The sequence below is a fragment of the Astyanax mexicanus genome, chromosome 19 (genome assembly GCF_023375975.1).
Source record: "Astyanax mexicanus isolate ESR-SI-001 chromosome 19, AstMex3_surface, whole genome shotgun sequence".
Classification (NCBI taxonomy): Eukaryota; Metazoa; Chordata; class Actinopteri; order Characiformes; family Acestrorhamphidae; genus Astyanax; species Astyanax mexicanus.
This window is the reverse complement of record NC_064426.1, coordinates 8,260,458-8,284,603: the sequence shown is the minus strand read 5'-3', so window position 1 is coordinate 8,284,603 and position 24,146 is coordinate 8,260,458. Positions and strand designations below refer to the sequence as shown.

General features: G+C 37.0%; 1 protein-coding gene across 20 annotated transcripts in view; it reads left to right on the top strand.

The window, feature by feature from the left end:
* cacna1aa (calcium channel, voltage-dependent, P/Q type, alpha 1A subunit, a) overlaps positions 1 to 24,146 on the top strand; it is a 168,740-nt gene that overhangs the window by 52,455 nt on the left and 92,139 nt on the right. For 13 of the 20 annotated variants that reach the window (XM_049467678.1, XM_049467676.1, XM_049467677.1 and 10 more), the window contains exons 4-20: positions 1,347 to 1,438; positions 1,993 to 2,145; positions 3,155 to 3,342; positions 7,365 to 7,468; positions 7,781 to 7,896; positions 8,170 to 8,226; positions 9,972 to 10,052; positions 10,185 to 10,391; positions 12,502 to 12,614; positions 13,593 to 13,705; positions 14,281 to 14,412; positions 17,605 to 17,677; positions 18,714 to 18,831; positions 19,124 to 19,191; positions 19,328 to 19,434; positions 22,344 to 22,394; positions 23,269 to 23,410. In XM_049467678.1, the coding sequence (XP_049323635.1) occupies positions 1,347 to 1,438; positions 1,993 to 2,145; positions 3,155 to 3,342; positions 7,365 to 7,468; positions 7,781 to 7,896; positions 8,170 to 8,226; positions 9,972 to 10,052; positions 10,185 to 10,391; positions 12,502 to 12,614; positions 13,593 to 13,705; positions 14,281 to 14,412; positions 17,605 to 17,677; positions 18,714 to 18,831; positions 19,124 to 19,191; positions 19,328 to 19,434; positions 22,344 to 22,394; positions 23,269 to 23,410 (1,915 nt within the window). The remainder of the gene's footprint in view (positions 1 to 1,346; positions 1,439 to 1,992; positions 2,146 to 3,154; positions 3,343 to 7,364; positions 7,469 to 7,780; positions 7,897 to 8,169; positions 8,227 to 9,971; positions 10,053 to 10,184; positions 10,392 to 12,501; positions 12,615 to 13,592; positions 13,706 to 14,280; positions 14,413 to 17,604; positions 17,678 to 18,713; positions 18,832 to 19,123; positions 19,192 to 19,327; positions 19,435 to 22,343; positions 22,395 to 23,268; positions 23,411 to 24,146) is intronic. The other 7 variants (XM_049467689.1, XM_022671732.2, XM_049467687.1 and 4 more) reach the window with 2 other exon arrangements.

Sequence of the window (24,146 nt, the reverse complement as noted above, 5' to 3'; positions counted from 1 at the left end):
TATTATGAAATTGTGCCTTTACTAAGCTTAAGCTAAGAAACTTTAGATGATGTAGGATACTGTGATTAGGAGCAGCATTTAAGCAAGCAGAATGGAGAGTTTTATTTTGGTCTATAAATCTTTCTATTGTTACAGTCCTTTTCAGTATTTTTATGGGTGTTGTTTGCAGATCAGAGACAGCATCCACTGAACAACTGTGAATGCAAGCACACCAGATACTTTTGTAGGAGCATAGAGACGTTTTTATCATATGATATTTAGATTCGGCGTAAGGCAACCTTTAATAAGCTCAGGGAGCTGTGCCAAATGATAAGAGTTACTATTATGGGTGGAAACCTTTACTAAGTTAAAAAAAAAGTATAGGATTGTGTAGGGTGTATAGAGTATTAAAGCGAGTGTAGGGGGGTATAGGCTGTATAGGTTAGTGTAGTGCTGGTTGATATAAAAAATTACATATCGTGATAAATGATTTTTCCCATATCAAGATAATGATATATATCATGATATATCACATTTAAGTATGTTTTCAGTTATTCTTCGAAAAATATGACACAATTGCTAACTTTTTTCCAACTTTATTTCAAAGTGACATTAAACCCAACTTTCACAAATGAGAATTACTACCTTTTAGTGCAGCAATATATACATATCAAATGAAAACAGATGAGGTAGATGCAGTAGATAATTTTTTCAAAAGAACAATGTGTCTCCATTGTTCAGCTCTCATGAGTTTAATAACATAAAGCATGATGCAAACCGGCGTTTCCGCGTGTGACCGTCAAATAACGTAAAGCAGCGTCATGTCGCAAAACCACATTATGAAGCTTTTTTGCGAAAATTACTTTATTATCACTTATATAAACCGAGTTTATGCAAAGTGACCACACCAATACATTTTATTGTAGCCTACTTTATATATTTGCATGAATAATTGATGAAATCATATTTATCTTCATATCGCACAGCATATGAAGTGTACAGTGTACAGTAGCAGGAAAATAGTATGTGAACCCTTTGGGATAACTTTCTTTCTGCATAAATTGGTCATTAAATAGTGTGTTTTGGGTAATTTGGAGTGTTTGGAATGTTAAGACTAAGCATTAATTACATTACAAATTTTGGTTAATAGTCATCAGTTATTTTCATTTTTTGAGTGCTAGGCTGCTGATTCAGATTTGAGAAATCTGAATGTTTATGAAGCATGAGTGTGCCTAATCTTTTGGACCTCACCTGGTGTATTTGTTTTCCTATATATCTACAAACCAGTAATATGTGACCTCTTATGTGACGAGTTGGAGAATTGGAATCTCTGAATTAATGGCAAATTTCTTTTGTTTCTTATACAGAATCCTCTCCTCGGTGGGCTCCCAATTTGACCTGAGAACGCTACGAGCTGTGAGAGTGCTGAGACCACTTAAACTGGTTTCGGGGATTCCCAGTAAGTATCCTATATTGAACCCAAGAGGGAGTAACTGGACCTGTAAACAATCATCCAACAAAACCCGTTAAGGCTCATTTATAGTCTCTTAATGTACAAAAATGAATATGTCAATGCCCACAGACTACTATGCGTTATTTACTTTGGCATTGGTGCCATCCACTAGAAGGCAGTTTAGAGTCAAAGGTTTCTGACAGCAACAAACATGATGTCAGTGGAGGAGGTTATGATATTGTACAGTTGTGGAAAGAAGGCTGTGGAAGCATTCATATTCGTATCAAAGTTAATGTTTAATGTTGAGCACCAGTCCTGTGTGATGCTGTGTAGCCCCTTTTATTTTTTGCGTAAAAGTAAAATACACTCCCCAAATGTAGGAGGCACACAAAGTCCAGTAACATTTTATTCAGTAACATATTTTTTTATTGTGTGCACACAGAGTTTACATTAACCTTAACATGAAAATCATGTGACTTTCACAGAGTATATCAAAGCTTACACTATATGTGAGTACCAAAAATGGAATGCCACCACTTAACATGCTGTGTCTCCTCCAGGCTTGCAGGTGGTGCTGAAATCCATCATGAAGGCCATGATCCCACTGCTGCAGATTGGACTGCTGCTCTTCTTTGCTATCCTCATGTTTGCCATCATCGGCTTGGAGTTTTACATTGGCAAATTCCACAAAACATGCTTTGATGAAATCACTGGTACGTTTCTGTCTGTTCTTCACCTTGCTGAGAGTCTAAACAAACCATTTCAGGCTATTTATTAGATTAATTTACTGCAGTATATTTAAAGGTGTCCTTTTATTAAAATCTACATTTTCTTGTTCTTTGTGAAATACAATAGGTCTTTTGAGTTGTATATGATGCTGCACATAAAACTCTTTCTCAACCTCCATTGGCTGCAGTAGCTAGTAAAAGAAAAGGTTTAGAAAAATTAGTTAATCAGGTAAAACACCCCTGTCTACGTCAACCCGTGAATTAGTATTCATGGCCTTGCCCACCTTGGCCTACAGGCGGAGCTGAAGCCACACAGCCAGGCACATCTCATCAGACAGGAGCTAACAGTGCTGGCAGTTCGTTTCTGTATTATTTGTGTGAATAACACATCAGTGTTATATGCTTTGCCCAGTAATTCAGAGCTAATGAACAAATGGTTAGAATATGTCTATGGAACACAACCAGCGAAGTACAGTTGAGGCTCATATAGGCTCTCTGGTGGTTTTGGGGTCTTACAGAGACCCAAAGACTAGGTCAGTGGCTGAACTGCACATAGCAGGGCATTGCACATGTTGTAAAGTAGCATATGACATTGCAAAGACTTTTATTGGTGTAAAAATGTCTTTATTTTAAACATTTTAACTGTTGTTCATCTCACTGCCTCACAGTGCTGTTAGCCAATCAGAGGTTATATTTGCAAGTATGAATATTCATGAGCCAGAGCAGAAATCCTATCCTAAAACTAAAGGAACAATTGATAAAAGATTACCATAGGGAACTCACAAGTGATTATTTTAAGTAAATCTTTAGTGAACAGCTGTTTATGTCAACCAAACATTTGCATACATTTGCAAGAAAATAGTAGTGAAAAATAAACCAAATTAACGTGATTTATTACTTAACCAAGATGCAGTTAATTTGTTAATAAGACATGTTTGATATCTGATGTGTAGAACAGATGATGCTAAGTATATCTGTTTATTTTCCATAATAGATGAAATTCGGGAGGAGTTTCCCTGTGGATTGGAGCCACCATCCCGCCTCTGTCCGAACGGGACCGTCTGTAGGCTATACTGGCTGGGACCTAATTATGGCATCACGCAGTTTGACAACATCCTGTTCGCCGTGCTCACTGTCTTCCAGTGCATAACCATGGAGGGCTGGACTGACCTGCTTTACTATGTGAGTCAGAAATTGTTTTTTATTTATTTTTTTTTTATATATCTGCTCAAATAAACTGCACCAAGGATACAAACAAACCAAAATCTGTTTTAACCAGACCAAATAGAGCTGTGAAAACATGCTGTTTTCTAAAATAGTTGGAAATCTGGTGTCTTAAAATGCTCCTAAATTTCTTTTGGTATAAATAAAGTAGCTATCTATCTGTCTGTATGTCTGTCTGTCTGTCTGTCTGTCTATCTAGATGTAAAAGGAAAGGGACAATAATGCATTATAGACTTAGTTCATTGCAATTTCTCAGCCAGAATAAAGTCACACTTTGCAGTAAAGAAAATTGTAACTTGCTCTCATTACCTACAACATTGTGGCCAGACAGTCAATCATTATATAAAATTGAGCTAATTACCCAAGGGATGTTAGCCCTGATGGGAAAGAATGCACAATGATGGTAAAGAGGGACATCTATTACGCAAATAAATGACACAAGGAGCCAATAGGAAAGACTTTTTGTGTAACATACACATAAAGACACATTCTCTTTTTGAAGAAGTAACAAGCTGATTTTGTACAAAAATACAAGATGCAAAAAGTTATTTACCAGTTTCCCTTACTTCTATCAGAATTTATTGTTAATTCAGTAAGTTAGTGTAATGAGGAAATATTTATAGCAGTGTTCTGTATTTAATTGAAATTCTACTTTACTATTATTAGTTCCCTGTAAAATTGCATCAGTTTGTTACAGTGTAGCTATGTCACATAAGCACAGTCTGCAGCATGAAGAGCTCCCTCTGTGGCTACACACAGGTAGTGCAGTTTGAGTTTGCTGTTATTCACTGCGATATGGCAGCAGCTCCTTTGATATTTTTACTATGAAAACACATATTGTGCTAATGATAAAAATACGATTCATCGCACAGCCATATAAGTTAACATTACACACCTCTGGCAGGAGCTACATCTGAAACCTCTACACCCTCTGAAGGTAAAAAAAGAGTTCAGTCTGAGTGCAAGACAGGATTATAACTTTCAGAATCAGGATAGGAGTTCATGCATGGTTTCCAGTTTCAAAACTCACTGTACAATTCAAGACTGGAAATTGTGTGGCATGTGGTGGTAGACTAATCACTGTTTGATAAATGGTTTGACATTGAGTGACATTTGGAGATGTTTTTTGAAGTTAAGCAGGAACTTTGTTCGCAAGAAAAGTTCTCCTGCAGTTCATACCTGCTTAGATCACTCTGTCTTGCTGACGCAGGAGTTTTTAAATGCCGTCAGTGCGCGTTAAGCCGAAGCCCTATAAAATATCTACGCTGCTGTAAATATGAACACAAAGAAATTGATGGGGGAGGTAGGAGACTGGAACATCGAATTTCCGTCTTAATCCACACGCTGTGCACCTCAGGGAGCGCACAGTAAGCGAAATCTGCGTCTGTGGGCCTATTCATTGAGCACCGGTGTGGTAGGGTGCATGTTCTTATCACAGAGGGCCAGCCTGTCCACTCCAGCTCCCACTCTCTCAGACTCAGGTGTGTCCAGCGCCACGGTCACTGGGGTTCCGGTGAAGTAAAGTAGGGCAGTGATGTCAACAGTGCTGCATAAGGAGTCCACGTGGACTTGTTAATGCACCATGAACTCACTGCGGCTTTCTTTTTTTCTTTTTTAATGGTAAAACAGTTGTGTTCTGTAGTTGAATAAGACATATGAGGTGAAAATATAACACTGGTGGTAAAATTCCGAAGTGCTTTGAACTTGCTGAGGCCAATGGTCAGATGAGACAGATGTTTGTAGAAGAAAAGGTGAGGGATTTAACCCGAAAACATACCAATGCCAGCTGTTAAGCATGGTGGTCATAGGATTGTGCTCTGGGGCTGTTTGCAGCCAGTGGAACCAGTACATTCAACAAAGGGAATGGAGTGATGTTAAAGGAATGACCTCAAACCATCAGCTAGATGTTTGAAACATGGACATGGACATAAAGTACATATTTAAGTATGATTGTGGAATGGATAGAGCAAGCTAAATAATTCTATGGCCCCTTAAAAGTGGTAAATCCCAGCTAAAAGATCATGTTCATTACATGCTAAGTAATTTCAGCAACAGCATTAACAAATTACATTGTTCCTCTTTCCTCAGTCTTCTTCTCACTTTATTTGTGTTGCTCCTTAATCCTCCTCTTTCCTTTTTCTTTCTCCCTGTCTCTCTCGTTCCTTTTCTCTCTTCATTTTTCCACCAGGCCCCGTGGACTGGGGCTCTATATTTATCAGGCGCTGTTCAACCGGAGTGATTCTTACAGCTGCTGAGGAAGAAACCAATGAAAATTTAATGGGCGAAAAAGCTGCAAAAGCTGCAGTACATACAAGAGCTCTCAGACATGCAGAGAGAGAGAGAGAGAGAGAGAGAGAGAGAGATGGGGGTTGAGCAAGATACAGAGAAAGGGAGACAGATAGAGACAACAAATGAGAGATAGAAATGAAGAGAGATGGGAGAGAGCGAGGGAGAGAGAAATGGGGACAGAAAGAGGGAGATGAATTGAGCAGGAAAAACGAACCGGAACTGCAGGAAAGGAAAAAAAGGGGAAAGGGAATATTTTAGGTTTTGATGGACAAATGGGGGTTGACAGAAGATCCAAAAATAGTTCAAATAAGTTGGAGAAGAAAAATAAATTGACTTCAATTATGGGTTAGCTTACTGTTCGTATTTGTTTTTCCAGGCTTTAACACTGGTAACCCCAAATGCAGCAGTTCCATTATAGTAGAAAACTAAAGACACAAACCACATGGTCTTTGTTTTTCTGACAATGGAATGTTCTGTCGGTTCAGTTTTTCCAAATGCTTTTAATGTCTTCTATCATGCCACAGTGCTTAAATAAGCAGGATTTTCCCTGAAACATGTACACTGAATATGCTTAATCAACTTCAAGGATTTAGGATAAATTAAATAAAATATTATGCTATTGTTGCTGCTAACAATGACAATCACTTTTAAAGCAGTTGATTCATCCCATGGATCTGAACCCACAGCTCCTGTTTTTTCTCTGTTGCTCTGGGGCTAGTTTTTTTTCTTTAGCTGAGGCCATCTCTTGCCTCCCCGGGGGCGGCCAGTGGAGCTTTGCCACATAAGATGGCTGACTGTTTGCATTACAGTGCAACTGCAGGTTGCAGCAGTTCCACAGATGGTCATGTTCAAAACTCTGCTCTGTTCGCTGTATAGTGTGCGGATTTGGGCTCTGTTCAGAACAATACCTTGTTGAAAAGTGTGTTATGTTTACTTGTACATTGTGTTTGGGTGTGCCCAAAACTATGTCCTGTTTACTACATAGTAAAAATCTAGTTGGGCACATATTTTTGCTCTATTAATTATTTGGTACATTATTTTGCTTCTGTATTCAAATTGTGCCCAGTTTACAAGATTGCACTGTTTTGGACTGTGCTCAGATCCATGCCCAGTTCACTATACTGAGTACTGTTTTGAGCCATGTCATTATGGTATCTACACTATGTAGTGCATTTTTTTTGGTGTCTGCCATTAACTATGTTGTGTTACAATATATTGTTTGGCCATGCTAGAAACTGTTCCCTGTTTACTATATAGTATTATATAAAACAGTATACTGTTTTGACCATGTTGGAAATTATGCCCTGTTTATTATACAGTACATCGTTTTGGTCTGTGTCCACAACTATGTACTGGTCACTACATAGTAAAACGTTTTTGTCCACACATTTTTGGCCCTATTTATTATGTGATTTTGTATCCAAAGTTTGCCCTATTCACAGGAATGTGTTTAGAATTATGCCCAGTTCATTGTCTTAAACCAGTACTTATGCTGTGTTACAGTATTGTACACAATAACTATTATTATGATATTGTTCATTTTTTACTGTTTACTAGATAGCACTGTTTTGGGGTGTGTTCATAATGTATTAATTAATACGCCAACTTAGAGAAAATGGATTAGAGAATGGGCTGGATAGAAAAAAGCTGGTACTAACCTCTGTGATCTGTGTGTGTTTTGTGTGTTTCAGAGTAACGATGCATCAGGCAGTGCGTGGAACTGGATGTACTTCATCCCGCTCATCATTATTGGATCATTCTTCATGCTTAACTTGGTCCTGGGTGTGCTGTCAGGGTAAGAACATGTTTTATTTATTAGTGTGTGTTTTATTTGATCTTAAGTAAATGGTAGCAATAGTAGATTGTCAATTACTACTATACTGTGTAGAGTGGGTGTGTATTTACAGTGATACAAAGTATGTGTATATGTAAGAAAAATCTGATTTTTATGAATACACATACTAGCCAACATACTCATGTGGGGCTCACATGGGAGTGGGTTTGTACCGGCCTGTTTTTTTATACTGGGACCCAGTTCCCAAAGTGACCCCACCATTACAGCCCTACCATTACAGCCTTTAATGCCAAGCCTCTATTTGTGACACAGGGAGTTTGCAAAAGAGAGGGAGCGTGTTGAGAACAGGAGCGAGTTTCTGAAGCTGAGGCGGCAGCAGCAGATTGAGAGAGAGCTGAACGGGTATTTGGAGTGGATCTGTAAAGCAGGTGGGCAGCTATCATGTTTACGTTGTCATATTTTTACACTGTGTTAATGGTTTATGAGTAATAAAACAATAAATCTTTTAAAATTAATTAAATAAGATGTAAACATTCGAAACTTTTGATTTTGATACTATTTGCTTTTGAATCTGTGCAGAAAATACTACATTAATGTGTATATTTTTTAATCATAGTATATGAATCATCAGCGCTGTTTTCATGTGTGTGCCCCATGTCTAGACTGAGAGTGCTTATTCGTCTGATTTGTTTTTCGTTTAGAAGAAGTGATCCTGGCAGATGAGGACCATGATGGAGATGACCGGATGCCCTTTGACGGTATTGTTTCCGGAAACCTTGCTTACAGCATGTTCGACTTTCGACTTTGCTGAAGAAGGGATATTTTATCCCCTGCTCTGTGGCTAGCATGCTTGTGATATATGCATACATTACCATGCTAAACTCCTGGGCTATCTATGGAAATGAAATGTAAGGCTATTATTCGTTCATGACTAATTCCGCTGCAACTCTGGCTGACCTCTGAAGGGCAACCTTGCTCTGAAGACCAAAAACAGAGGAAATGCTAATGAATGAACATTAGTTTCCTACTGGCTGTAAAAAAACATAAATAAAAGACAGCTATAAATGCATATATAGTTATTTAGGACATAATATTACTATCTTTACTTCTGTAATTTTACAGAATTTATTCTAGGGGTGTTCGCCAGTATACTAATTCCTTAGCTGAGGGAAGCTCATACATAAATCACCCAGTGACTTATCCAGTTTTATTGTAAAACTATAGGTTACAATAGGTTACTATATGTTACTATATATATATATATATATATATATATATATATATATATATATATATATATATATATACTGAATTTAATAATGTGGCATAATGTACTCATGCTTGTGATAAACACATTAGGTAGCATACTAATTACTGCAATAAACATGCATCACTCCTTCCCAATGGCAGCAGTTACATAAACATTTTAAAAACTAAAAAAAAAAATGCTGTGGCATAATTAAAAAAATGTTGTGGCATAAATTTACCCACGTTTGAGGTAGATGAATTAGATAGCATGCTTAACACTAAGTTAGAGCTAAACACAGAGATTCTATTACTATGTTTTATTGTTTATGATTGCTGTGTTAGCCAACATGTTAGCTCTAAGCACTAAGTGTAGCTCCACACTTAATTCAGCCAACTAGTCTTTTTCCTTTTTTGTTCTTTTGGCATTTTAAACTTTTTGTAGCTTTGTGTGCAGCACTGTACTTTCAACATCAAAGTATTTTCAGACATACATTGGACTTTTTGTTACTGTTACTGTAGATGTTAGCTTGCTTTGCGCTTTTATTCACTTATTTTAATTTTTAATTGCACAATTTCTTGTAATTGATTGTGATTAATTGCATTTTTATTATTAGGAATGTAAACCTTTATAATGGATTACTAAATACAAGAAATATTATTATTCGTATTATATATATATTAGATATGGTTGTTTAATTGTATATTTTAAAGTAAAAGTATGCCATAAATAAAAACTCTGCAGAGGAGATTATTGTGTTTACATTGATAAATACTGCTAAAACACTTACAAAATGCTAAAACGTCACCAGGCCCAGTAAAAAGAGTGCACTTTGGCAGGATGTTGAGGCCAAAATTGCTAAAAAAAATTGTGTAAAAAAACATTTACATTCTAAAGTTTCTTGTTTAATCACATGTGTTAATGCACTAATATAGACAGCAGTACTAGCTGTATGTTGCAGAGATGCAGACTGCAGCAGCTGTAAATGGTTTGCAGAGTATTGTATTCTTACATTTGCCTTTCTGCCTTCTCTGACAGTGTACTCGCAGAAAGACACAGACACACCAATGCACAAGTATTAAAGGTGTAGACCACTTGTGCTAGCTATGCCATTGACAATGCGTTCACTTAGTACAGAAGCACAAATCAGACTTGAGTTGTATGAGTCTGAAAGCTGCTTGAATACCATTTTTGTTTATTAATTTGCTATCTATGCCCTGGAAATGATCTAGTCATGCTTGTCTGTGTGACATGCAGGATCGAGGAGAAGACCAACCATCAAGAAAAGCAAAAATGATCTGCTGAATCCAGAAGAGGGGGACGGAGACCTCACACTGGGTGAGAAACTCTTGTACACAAAAACATTTGTTTAAAATGATTGGCAGTTTTTCCTGCACTCAAACATTTGTTTGCACATATGTGATCTCCAGAGTAGTGCACTGTATCAAATCCCTCGTTTGTGTTTTTCAGGTTCCCCATTTGCACGGGCAAGTTTGAAGAGTTCTAAGCTGGAGGGCTCATCGTTCCATAAGAAAGAGCGTCGGCTACGTTTCTTTATTCGCCACATTGTGAAGACGCAGGCGTTCTACTGGACGGTGCTGTGCCTGGTGGGCTTGAACACACTGTGTGTGGCGGTGGTTCATTATGACCAGCCAGATCGTCTCTCAGATTTTCTCTGTGAGTGTTTCAGCTTTCTAATCTACTTGTCTGACTCTGTTCCTTATTGTTTGGATGTATACATTAGTGCACTGATTAAAAGACATATAACTTACACCAGGGTTCGGCAATTAAGTTTGGCCGTGGGCCAGATATCTTCCAAGTCATCATGTGGAAAACAGGACCGCTGCCCCAGCTAGTGAATTGGGGCACAGCCATGAAAAACGGCGTTATAGGAGATAGGGATACCACGAAGGAGCGGAAAGGCGAGAATGGCCAGAAACTAAAGTCAAGACAAGCGCAACAGGGGAGGAATGTACACAAAATCTGGCCAGAGAGGCATTTTATTTTTTTTTCCATTATATTTTAAACAACCTCATGGGCCAGATGTTTCATTTACAGATGTTTTTTAATTGCCCACCACTGACTTACACTTATAGAAGACAATACATTAATACTGCAACACTCTTAAACTTGAGTAAAATTTGCAGCTGACCACATAAAAAAAAGATTTCTGTACAAATTGTATAGTCATGTGTGACAAAGAGTATGTTTGATAAATTGTTGTAAAGGAAAGTAAAGCATTTGTCCTTCAAAACACTTTACTAGTTGTTAAACATGGTGGTGGTGGTATACTAGGGGCTGTTTTTTGTCAGTGAAACTGGCATATTATGTGGACAGAATAATGAGGAAGTAGAACTGTTTCAGAATTCATCAGCATGACCTTTGAAATAACTTGACCATGTACCACATATGATCAAACCAAAACTTGGAACCATGGTAATGTATAGGCCTTAGGTTTGGCCATTGGCAAATTAATGAGGCAGAGTAAAGAAAATAGGTGTGTGAGATGATATAGATAACTGCAGTGTCTAGTTGGCATCCCCTTGAACCCTTGAATTATTCAGCTAATAAACCTAAGACAGAGACTACTGGGAATTGTGGAGTTCCACAGAGTTCAGGGCCCATTAAACTGATCTTAATTATTATAGTAATGCAGTTATGAATGTTAATTGTTTTGTGAAGACAAAAATACTTTAATCATAAATAATGAAAAATAAAGATAACATTTTTGCATTTGGATTTATTTATGCACTGTCTGGCTAAATAAAAAAATCACCACCTGGAGTAAATGATGTGGGGTTGATGCTGCAGTTGGTCTGCAGGTTTAGGTTCAGCAACAGTATGTGCTGAAAGAATGAGGTCAACTGACTACCTGAATATACTGAATATAGAGCAGGTTATTCCATCAATTGATTTTCTCTTCCCTGATGATACGAGCATACTCCAAGATGACAATGTCAGGATTCATGGGCTGGAATTGTGAAAGAGTGATTCAGGGAGCATGAGATCATCATTTTCACACATGGATTGAGAGTTCAGATCTTAACCTCATTGAGAATCTTTGGGATGTGATGGAGAAGGCTTTGTGCAGCGGTCAGACTCTACCATCATAAATGCTGCTGAAAGATCTTGATGAAAAATTAATGCAACACTGGATTAAAATAAATCTTGTGACATTGCAGAATTTTATCGAAACAATACCGCACCGAATGCATGCTGCAATGCTGCAAAGCTAAAGGTGGTCCAATGAAATATTAGAGTATTTGACTCTTTTTGTTGTAAGCAAGAATGGTCAAATCTCCAACCAGATTTCTGTGAAATATGAGTTGATGTATGTCCACATACTGTGATCCATTTAAATTAAATTTTGAACAGTATATAAATGCCCATCCCTTGTAGTGGCAGTGTGAGAGTGCAAATTGAGAGCAGAGTTCTCAGCTGCTGTTGTAATATCAGACCAATAATACAGTAGTAATTACATTTCCCATACAGTCCACATCGCTAATGAATACACTTCCCATCCGTCATTATATTCTGCATGCTGTGTTCCATTTCCTCCAGCATTATACTTTCTGTCCTTTTCTCGATTAAGTGTTAGCAGTTTTATGATTATATTGAGTTAGCATTGTCAGATTGCAACAATAACTTATATAATTTAACTACACAATCAATTATTGACAGTTTGGAAGCTTAATAAGATCAGTCAGATCTTTCTATGATTAATTCATGCACTTACTTACTTTCCTCTCTACTTCTCTCTTATCTTTTCTTTCTCTTTCCCTTTCAGACTTTGCAGAGTTTATCTTCTTGGGTATCTTTATGTCTGAGATGTGCATTAAGATATATGGACTGGGGACAAGGCCTTACTTTCACTCCTCTTTCAACTGCTTCGACTGCATCGTAAGTTCCCTGCTGTCTTTCCCACTGTCCATTAAGGGCTTTCTCATTAGTAGGGGTGTTTTCACACATATAGTTGGTTTGTTTTGGAAGAATCAATTACCAGGTTTGTAAACTTGCAGCGTTTCCTATTGGTTTGATTTGTTTTCACACAGTGAAAAATCCAAGTGCACCAAAATGTGTCACAGCACACTACGTGAGATTTACAAAAAAGTAAATGAAGGAAAAAATCTGCTCTGCATATTTCTTAGTGGTGGATTAGAAAAATAGCTAAATGTTTTTAATTTAAATGATCCAATATAAATTCATAAATAAAAAACCCAAGACCAATCTTTAAAATTAGTCTATTTTTTCTCTGTGTGTGCAGACATCTTTAACTCCTTTTAATTTTGTGAGACCAGATATTGTTTATTTTGTGCAACAAGATCTGGTATGCATTTCATTTAAGTATGACTGGAGCTCTATACCAAACTCTTTTGTGTTCAAGTGTTCTTTGTACAATTACATTAGGTCCTGTAATTGTAACTGAAATATTCTTAAAATAATCCATTTTAAATCAAATTGAAATCAAAACTGAATCTAATTTGGACCTTGTAATTTGGAATTGGAATCAGTGCCTGGTCAGCAATTAGGGATAAGGTACACCTGTGTCTGCAATTGGTAAAAAAATTGTTTGGTCAGTCTGTTTAGATACTTTGATACTTCACTGCACCATAATTAATTTCATTAATTATTCTACTTACCAATACAGCAAAAAGTAGTTCCGGTTCGTTTTGCTTTTTTGAATATTTTTTGATAACAGTGCACAGTCAAATGACAGCCTGTGTAAACTACACCCACACTCTTTTGTCAGCTTATTTTTTTTTCCTTTACAATGGTCATACAATTGTTCTTGTTGCTTGCTGTTATTGAAAAAGCTTTAAATGTATGTGTTCTGTATGTGTGTGTGTGTGTGTGTGCGTCCCTGTGTGTGCGCGACAGGTCATATGTGGCAGCATATTCGAGGTGCTCTGGGCTATGATCCAGCCTGGGACCTCGTTTGGGATCAGTGTGTTGCGAGCTCTCAGGTTATTGAGGATCTTCAAGGTGACCAAGTGAGTCTCTCGTGTCTGGTGTTTGTCTCCAGGTCTTCAGCTCTTTACTGTTCCCACATTTGTCCATTTCACATACCCCTTTGTCCATCGTTATGTAGATTGAAAGTATTTTAATATATGTTTCCGGGAAGATTAAATCTACGATTCAATCTAGCGAGGGCAAGGATGGTGTTTCAGGTTTACTTCTTTATTTTTAAGCACTGCTGAAAGGCCTATATTGCTAACAAGTAAACAAAGCTTAATTACTGTTGTGTGGGTGCACGAATCTTCTACTTGTAAGGCCAAATTTGCCAATTTAGCAGTTTACTTTAAAGTAAATGGTAGCACAGACATTATTTACTGGCTATTAAGAGCTGTATGCTAAATGTTACATAAAAGTCACAGATTGGTTCACATCTCAGTTTGTACATTGGGGAAAAAAGCAAGAAAATAATACTGTGACCTCTGTTGGTATGAATATGTGTTATGTTGCACCTCTTGCCTGTATGAATACTGTATGAATGAGAAGGCTAAACATGGATTCTTATTGTTAGTAAGACTGTCAATCTGTCTAATACTGCTCTCTCTCCTCTTAGGTACTGGGCCTCTCTAAGGAACCTGGTGGTGTCTCTATTAAACTCCATGAAGTCCATCATCAGCTTGCTCTTCCTACTCTTCCTCTTCATCGTGGTCTTTGCTCTTCTTGGCATGCAGCTTTTCGGAGGACAGTCAGTAGCACAGCTTTATAATCTTATCATTTTCTGCTAACACGAATTTGACTGTTTTTTTTTCTTTTTTTCCTGAAGTAGAAGCTTAAGTTTAATCATAAGTTGCTTTTAAAAGCTAGCATCAGCAGTGCTTGTGACTGGGCTTATTCAACATCACTAGCACAGCATTAGCAGTATCAGTATCAGTGACTGAGCTTATTCAGCATCACCAATGCTGTCCTAAAGATTCTGCAACAGAGCTCATGCAACATTGCTAATTAGCTCATCTATTGTTGTTGCATTGGTGGCGGCCATGACAGGATAGCCAATAGGTAGATCCCTCTGTTTTTAGGCCATCCCACTGAACAGTTTATGGCCCCAAGTACAGTTAGCTAAATGGGCTGAGAAAACTGAAAAATGTACATTGTTTACAGATTAAGAGAACACTGTTTCTGATCAACAAAATTGAGAAAAGCAAGCATAAACCAAAATAAGGAAATATAGAGCTGAGTAACTAGCCCAAGGCTTTAGTTGAATAATAAAAAAAATTATTTGTGTTTTTTGCTATTGATTTTTTCAATCAAGTGAAATTATGAAAGTCTACATTTTTCTAACCTTTTGTGAATGCCTAAATAAATAAATATATGTATATATATATATATATATATATATATATATATATATATATATGTATATATATATATATATATATATATATATATATACGTATATATATATATATATATATATATATATATATACAGTGCCCTCCATAATTATTGGCACCCCTGGTTAAGATGTGTTCTTTAGCTTCTCATAAATTGAGTTTTGTTCAAAATAATATAGGACCACGATGGGAAAAAAAGTAAAGTCCAACCTTTAACTCAAGTAAATTTTAAGGGGGAAATAAAATCCCTGACTAAGAAATAATTATTCTTCATAAAATCACCTGTTCCACAATTATTGGCACCCCTAACAATTCTTAGGAAATAAATTAATAAAAGTATTTCTGTCACTTCTACAGTAGTTTACGAAGTTGATCAGAGTATGTAGGAACATTTAATTAGTAATTCACAACTTCCTGTTTCCCTGGGATATAAATATGACGTGAAACAGAGGCCATTTATCTTCAACATGGGAAAGACAAAGGAACATACCATTCAAGTGAGGCAGATGTGTGTTGACCTTCACAAGTCAGGCAATGGCTACAAGAAAATCGCTACTCGCCTACACCTGACCATATCTACTGTCAGAGGAATTATTAAGAAGTTTAAAACAACTGGAACAGTGGTAAACAAGCCTGGGCGAGGACGCAAGTTTATTTTGCCACCACGCACAGTGAGGAGGATGATAAGAGAAATAAAAAGTTCTCCAAAGCTCACTGTTACAGAATTGCAACAAATGGTAGCTTCTTGAGGTCACAAAGTCTCCAAAACAACCATCAGGCGCTATCTACATGCCAACAAGCTGTTTGGGAGGCATGCACGGAAGAAACCATTTCTCACTCACAATCATAAACGCAAACGTTTGGAGTTTGCTAAGCGGTACTGGGACTTCAACTGGGACCGTGTGCTTTGGTCAGATGAAACAAAGATAGAGCTTTTTGGCAACAAATGCTCTAAGTGGGTCTGGCGTAACACAAGAGCTGAGTATGCAGAAAAGCACCTCATGCCCACTGTGAAATACGGCGGGGGATCAGTGATGCTGTGGGCCTGTTTCTCTTCTAAAGGCCCTGTGAACCTTGTTAGGGTGCATGGCATCATGAATGCTCTAAAATACCAGGACATTTTAAAACAAAATCTGGTGGCTTCTGCCCGAAAGCTGAAGATGGGTCGTCACTGGGTCTTTCAGCAAGATAATGACCCTAAACATGTGGCCAAATCTACACAGAAATGGTTCACCGCACACAGAATCAAGCTCCTCCCATGGCCATCTCAGTCCCCAGACCTCAACCCCATTGAAAACCTGTGGGGTGAGCTGAAGAGGAGAGTGCAGAGGAGAGGACCCAGGTCGTTGGATGATTTAGAGAGAATGTGCAAAGAGGAATGGTCAAAGATCCCTCTTTCTGTATTCTCCCATCTTGTGAAACATTACAGGAGAAGATTAGGTGCTGTTTTGTTGGCAAAAGGGGGTTGTACAAAGTATTAACATCAGGGGTGCTAATAATTGTGGCACACATGATTTGATGTTAAATAATTATTTCTTAATGTGGGATTTTTTTCCAACTGAATAAATTCACTTGAGTTAAAGGTTGTATTTTACTCTTTTTTTCCATCGTGGTCCTATATTATTTTGAACAAAACTCAATTTATGAGAAGCTAAAGAACACATCTTAACCAGGGGTGCCAATAATTATGGAGGGCACTGTATATATATATATATATTTTTTTTTTAACATGCATCTTATTCATTACAATGTCTATAGTAAGTTTGACTGCAATAATATATGTTCATTTTCTAAGCAGTTGGGAAAATGATATTATGAAATTCCCATCATAACAATGGACTTTGTACCAGATGTACCAGAGTCTTGCAATAAGAGCACTTGCAATAAAATCTGTTCTTGGTGGCAGTACTCCTATATTAGTACTGCCACTAATATTGGCACAAATATTTACTTCATAATGTATCTAAAAAATGCTTAGGCTTTAAGAAATATATGGCCAGCTTTTGTAAACTGGCCAAAATAAATCTGCTTATTGCAGCATATGTAGTAATTTTCAGTTTGCAACATATTGATTTTTTTGTAGGCTGACTGAATCTGAATTAAAGGTCACTGTCCAGGATGAAAAGCTTAACAATCACTGTATCTGTTGCAGACATGCTTAATCACATTCTACGTACGTCCCCCAGTAGTCCCTAGAGTGATAGCTTGTTGTTTAAAGACTAGAAAAAACTGTATTGATGACACATTTTAAAGGTGGGGTGCTTCTGAAAATAATATAGTAGCTTAAATATACAAATATGAGCTTATTAGCACCAAGTCTATAGCCAGGTGTGGGCTTGGGGGTTATAATGCCCCCCCAACATTGAGTGTTAATACTTGCTTTGTGGGGTAATTAGCCTAAAGATGAGTGGTTAGGCTATCAGGCAGGATTGATTGAGTGCCACTGGGATGTCCAATGGCTTTACCATGTATTTGCATAATGCATGCTGAACATTGTAGTATGAGATCACTAATAATTATTTACTTGTTTGCCTTTTTTTGTCTAGGTTTAATTTTGAAGGTGGCACTCCCCCAACCAACTTTGATACATTTCCTGCAGCAATAATGACAGTGTTTCAGGCAAGTAAAAATACAAACACTATATTGTCAAAAGTAATCACTTACCCATTAAAACTATTTAACTTGGATGTTCCAAATACTTTTCATGGCCACAGATGTATAAAACCAGGCCTATAAAATGCAGACTGGTTCTACAAACATAGCTCTCGGTAGCTTAGTGAATTCCAGCGTGGAATCGTGATAGGATGCAGCACCTGTGCAACAAGTCCAGTCATGAAATTTCCTCACTATTAAATACTCCACAGCCAACTGTCAGTAATATTATAATAAAGTAGAAGATTGGAAATGAGAGAAACCCAGCCATGAAGTGAAAGGCTGCGTGTGGTCTGCAGATGCTTAGCAAATGGATTTCTATTGCTGAGCAGCTGCATTCAAGACTAGGTGCAATAAAAAAAAAAAAAAACATATTGAGAAATCATATTTATTAGTCTGGAAATCCAATGGACGAGTCTTGATTTAGCAGAAAATTGTACAGACTGCATTGTACCAAGTGTAAATGAGTGGGGATTATTATTACAGGAGTTCTAGTCAATGGAAATCTTAATGTTTCATCATAGCAAGGTATATAAAGGCATGGATGAGCATGTTTGGTGTAGAAGAACTTGATTGGCCTCAACCCGATAGAACACCTTTAAGATGAATTAGAGCGAAGACTGTGAGCCAGACCTTTTCATCCAACATCAGTGTCTGACCTTACAAATGCGCTTCTGGAAGAATGATGAAAATTTTCCCACAAACACACTAAAAACTTCCCAGAATAGTTAAAGCTGTTATTGCAGCAAAGGGTGGACTGACATCATATTACACCCTATGGATTAGTAATAGGATGTCACTCAAGTTCATATGTGTGCAAAGGCATATGGTTTTTAATGTACATATTTACAATATTTACATATATACAACGTGCAAAATATACCACAAATACACTTTGTGAAATTAGCTTTCCCTGCAGGCATGTAACAGTATTAGACATTATCATTAGGTAATTTTTTTGTCATCTGACATCATGACCAATATTTAACCTTCTTTTCTGCAGATCCTGACAGGGGAAGACTGGAACATGGTGATGTATGATGGGATCGCGTCTCAGGGAGGAGTCAACAAGGGCATGGTCTTCTCCATTTTCTTCATTGTCCTCACACTATTTGGAAACTGTATCCTCACTAATAAAGACAATGTTATGAACTGTATAATGTAGTATGAATATCCCTTATCTCAAGTCTTATTGAATAGATCAATATAAATGTTCGAACATTACTTAGAATGAAATTGTTTGTTGAAGGTCTAGTAGCTTGATGGACCTGAATTCCAGACAATTCGAGTTTCAAGTGACCTGTTTTACATTCAGTGCATTGTATAGATGTAAGAATATACAAACACAGTTACATTACCATGTAATAACAGGCTTCAGTCTGTGGTGAGTTTGCCCTAACCCAATGTGTTCAGACACCTTACTGAATGTATTCTTGGCCATCGCTGTGGACAATCTGGCCAATGCACAGGAGCTGACCAAGGTTCTGTAAAAATATACAAACAGACAAACATATTTCTACTAAAAAAATTGTTTTAAATAAAATACTACTTTATGATCAGGAGTGCACGAAAATATTTATTAATTACTAATTACATTTTCTTGTTTCTTGCATTTAGGATGAGCAGGAGGAAGAGCAGGCAGCCAATCAGAAAATTGCTCTTCAGAAGGCTAAAGAGGTGGCTGAAGTGAGTCCACTGTCTGCAGCCAATCTCTCCATTGCAGCGTGAGTATCTCCCTTTCTTTTTCTCTCTCTCTTCCACACTCGTTCTTTCTCTCTCGCTCTCTCCCTCCCTCTTCCTTTCTCCCTGGCTCTTTCTCCGTTACACAGCGGCAGTCTTTGATCTCTGACATTTGCCCACCTTCTGTGAGAACTAGACCTCCTTTGATTCGTCTTCTGTGTGAAAGGGCAAATGCTTCCTGTTCTCCCTCCAGGGAACGCTCTAGGAACTCCGCGTGCTGCCTAATTTATTCAAAGGCCACCATTCCTTATGTGATCATGTGTGGAATAGAAGGGCGGGAATGCATGTACACACGTGCACTCATCATACAGGCCAGCTAGAAGAAGCACCTGACTGGGGCCATATCTTACTTTTGTCTTGCATATTATACTGTATGTTTTCTAGACAATAAATGTTCATGCAACTTTATGGTTTAAAAAAAGATTTTATTTTTCATATTTTGTTCATATCTTTTAATCTTTTATCCTTAAAATTTTAATCTGTGATTTAAAACAGGCTGCTTTTGTAATTTCCACATATGTATTTTTTTTTCTTTCAATTAAGGAAGAGTGATTTTTTTCCCCAATACTTCAGGCACTCACATTGATTAGCATTGCAAACAGTTTAAAAATATGCTTAAAAATAAGTTTCTACAATTTGGTACTAAACACACAATTGATATTGGATGCACCAAATATTTTTAACCAATGATACTTGGCTAAAAATAACAAAGACGAATAAGGAACAAAGACAATGTATACCAACCAATGGCTTATTTATTTTAAGTCATACTGCAGCGTTAGCATTTTTTTAAAACAGGGGCTGTGTAGAAGGAGAGATTGAGTAACAGAGCCGGCTTTTTTTTCCAGAGCCTTATGTATATATATATATATATATATATATATATATATATATATATATATTTTTTTTTATATATATATATATATATATATATATATATATATATAATACATTTTACAAAATAAGTTCGATATATGCATGTCAGATAAGACAGAAATACGTTTAAGCTAAGTGCTTTAATCAGTGGTGAAAAATAGTTCAGTATTCAGCCTTTATTATTTTGGTTTCAGACAAAAAAAAAAACAATTTTGGTGCATCCTTAATATTAAATATTGTTGGTTTTATCTGCTACAGAATTTAGCTTTAGATTAAGCAAAATGATGATGTAATAATGTATTAATGTAAAGACATTTTAAACAACAAATACAATTAATTAAAAAGAATCTTTCTGTTTAAATTAGCTCATTTAACACTTATATGCCTACTGTGTAGTTTTTGGGTCGGACTATGAAACAATCGTTTTCTGTTTCTTTCTGGAGACAATCTAAGTCTATTATTTGTTAACCAATATTAGCCTAGCATTTCTTTTTCTACACTTGATTAAGCAAAATTAGTCATGTCTAGTTTTTTTTTTTTTTTGATTAATGTAACTGTTTCTTTAATACCATATTAACTGCACATAGCAAATGATTGAGTGCAGTGCTGATAGACAGATATCATGCCTTATATAAAGTCTTTTGTATAGGACAGTTCACATTTTAGGGCATCCCCAGACCAAAGCATCCAGGATTTAGCTTTAAAGAAAATATTTTTGGGGGAAACACATGAGCAAAATCACATCTTAGCTTTCTTTAGTTACATTGACCCTGGCAGTTCTAGTAGTGTCTCTGCAACTGAGTCAGCTTATGATTCTAAACACATCTTCACTTGTGCTCGTGGAAGAATCAGCAGATGTACTGTTGTTACAGAAATGATGATAATAATAGTAACAGTTTAGCTCCACTGTTGTTGAATAAAAGAAAAAGTGTCAAAGCGTTATTTTCAAACAAGAGTATTTGAATAAGAGGATTCTGTTACTTGTACAGGTCTACAAGTAACAATAGAGTACTATGATATCACACACCTATGGCAAGGTGTTATAGCCTTACATGCCACCACTGATACAAGCTGTAACTAAACTTTTACTCGCAAAACCTGAAGGTCTGGTTCTCTATAATGCAGTTTTTACTAGTAGAAATTCTAATATTAGATATGAACTATGAAATGTTTACTAGTAATAACATCAGATTTACAGATCTATAAAGCAAATCTAATTAGTTATATTATTGAAACAACATATTCTTAATGTAATTATGACTAGACATTTAATAACACTTATTTAATAATTATAATTAACTTTCTACTAGAAAAGGCATCTACAATTATGTTTTGCTTGTAGAAATTGCAGTTCTCCATGTCAACACTGTATTTATGACTAGCAAAAAGTCCAGGAATATTTTCTAAACTTTCATGAGAAAACCTTACAAATCTTAAACTAAACTTTAACTTTAACTTAAACTAAAAGTTTTTTAATGTTGTTAAATGCAGTTAAACAATTCTTTGTAAGATAAAAAAAAATGAAGGCCTTATCTTACACCCCACACAAGGTGCATTGTTCCTTTCTTATATCCCACCAACAGCCTTTTTTACGCCTTTTGTCTGCATATTTATAATTATATATATATGCTGTTGGGGGTAAAGGTCTTAAACTGATTTGTGTTTAGGTACATTTTTGGCATATTGCTATGTTGGCAACCAAAAACACAGGTACATAGGCAAATGTCAATAGTCATTTTTGCTAGTAAAATGCAATTATTGATATAAATTATATTAATAATATGTTTTTCTGTCAATATAACTGACTTTAAAGATCCTTAGCATTTCATAGTTAATACCTAAAAGTTATTTTACTACTGGTGGAAAATTAGTTATTTAGCTAATAAATACTTGTATCACTTGTGTCATCTTTGGCTAAAACAACTGGCCATACACACCCCCATGTGTGTATTCGTGTATGTGTATGTGTGTTAGAGACTCTGCTGTTGCGTCTCTGACGTGCTGTTTCCCTCCTCAGCGTGACCGTTCACTCTGAGCGTCTCAACACTTCTGAACCCTTTCTGGACTGGTATTTATGCACTACTCTTTTTTTATTCTTTTCTTCCGCTCACCCCCTGTTCCCTCCCCGTCTACTCCCAGCCTCGGTGCTTTTGGTTGGTGTATAAAAATGCTCTTCCCTGCTAACACCCCCCCTGAACCCCCTGCAGTGTGCCTGAGGGATAGGATGGGTCTTTCACTTCATCCTTCTCCCTCTTCTCTATCTCTCTTCTTTGCTTTATCTCTGCCGACTCTCTCCTGTAGTTTTTTCTTTCCTTCCTTTAGTTCTAACTCACTCACTTGCCCAAAGAAGTGAGCCTATGTCCTGTAGACTTTGTAGTTCTCACTTTCCATCTCTCTCTCTCTCTCTATTCTCTTTCTGTATCTCTCTCTCTCTCTCTCTCTCTCTCTCTCTATGCTCTGTGGGTGCATTTTTCCCAATCTAGCGCCCTCTTGGTGTCACTGCAGTAGCTGTGTGAGTAGAATAGAGGCTCGATGGCGGAAACCCTTCTGCATTCCTCTGTTCATATCAGTCACACCTTAACAACACTTACTAGACTCTTTCTCTCTGTCTCTTTTATCTTTGAGTCTTTCATCCTTTCTTTCTTTGTTATCTCTCTATTCTTCTCCTATTTCTATCTTGTGTTTTTCTCTCACTCACTGTCTCTCTTTGTTTCTGTCTATTTCTCTCTCTCTTTCTTTTTTCTTTCTACCTATCTCTCTTTTTTCTCATGTTTTCTCTCTGTCTTTCAGTACTTTCTTGACTTTGTCTTTGTGTTTTGCTGAATCTCTCTCTCTCTCTCTCCTCTGTTCTCTCTCTCTATTCCTTTCTCTTTCTCATTTCTATCTTGTATTGTGTGTATCCTGCTGACTGTATCTCTCTCTTTCTCTCTCTCTGTTTGCAGTAAGGAGCAGCAGAAGAATCAGAAGAACCATAAGGGTTCTAAGTCAGTGTGGGAGCAGCGCACCAGTGAGCTGCGAAGGCAGACACTAATGACCAGCAGGGAGGCGCTCTATAATGAGCTGGACCCAGAGGACCGCTGGAAGGCAAGTAGACAGAGAACTGTTAACATTTATCATTACTGCAAAATACATTCAGAAGAATTTAACAGACTTTGTAGTAGTAGTGCACTGTAGTGCACACATATTACCTTCATAAAGTTAGAGTCCTAAGAAACAAGCATCACATCAAAGCTTAAGCTATAAAGAAGGCAGCTTCTCTATAAAAATATAGACAACCATTTTAAAACTTTTTGGGCTGACACAGGTGGAATGTAGCCAGCTGTTCATTGCTATATAGTTTGTACACATGGCCAGAGTGGTGCACAGCCATTACTGCTCTACCTGGTGAGCAAAAGCTACACCTTGTCAAACCCCATATTTAACCCACAAGCCTGTCATCAATAATCTGGTGGCCTAGTGATGCTCTAGTGCTCTAACTACCAAGTGCCATTGCCCCTTTAAAGGTTCTAATCCTAAACACATCTTAAAATCCTTGATCCATGCCACAGTAACGGAAGAGGTACAAGCTGAAGGTTTTGCCTTAATCCTCACAGTCCCATGATGTAAACATGATCAAAAATATGTGGATAGACCTCAAAGAGCAGTGCAACAGGAATTGCAAGTCTACTACAGAAAGCGGTTTACAAGCTGTGATACTTGCCAAAAGGGTACTGACCATGCAGAAAGCCCAAATGTTTGCTGTGGGTCTTTTTACATTTTTTGTTATTTTGAAACTGTTTAAGATTAATAAAAGGTCTTGCTGAAAATATAAAAAATCTTA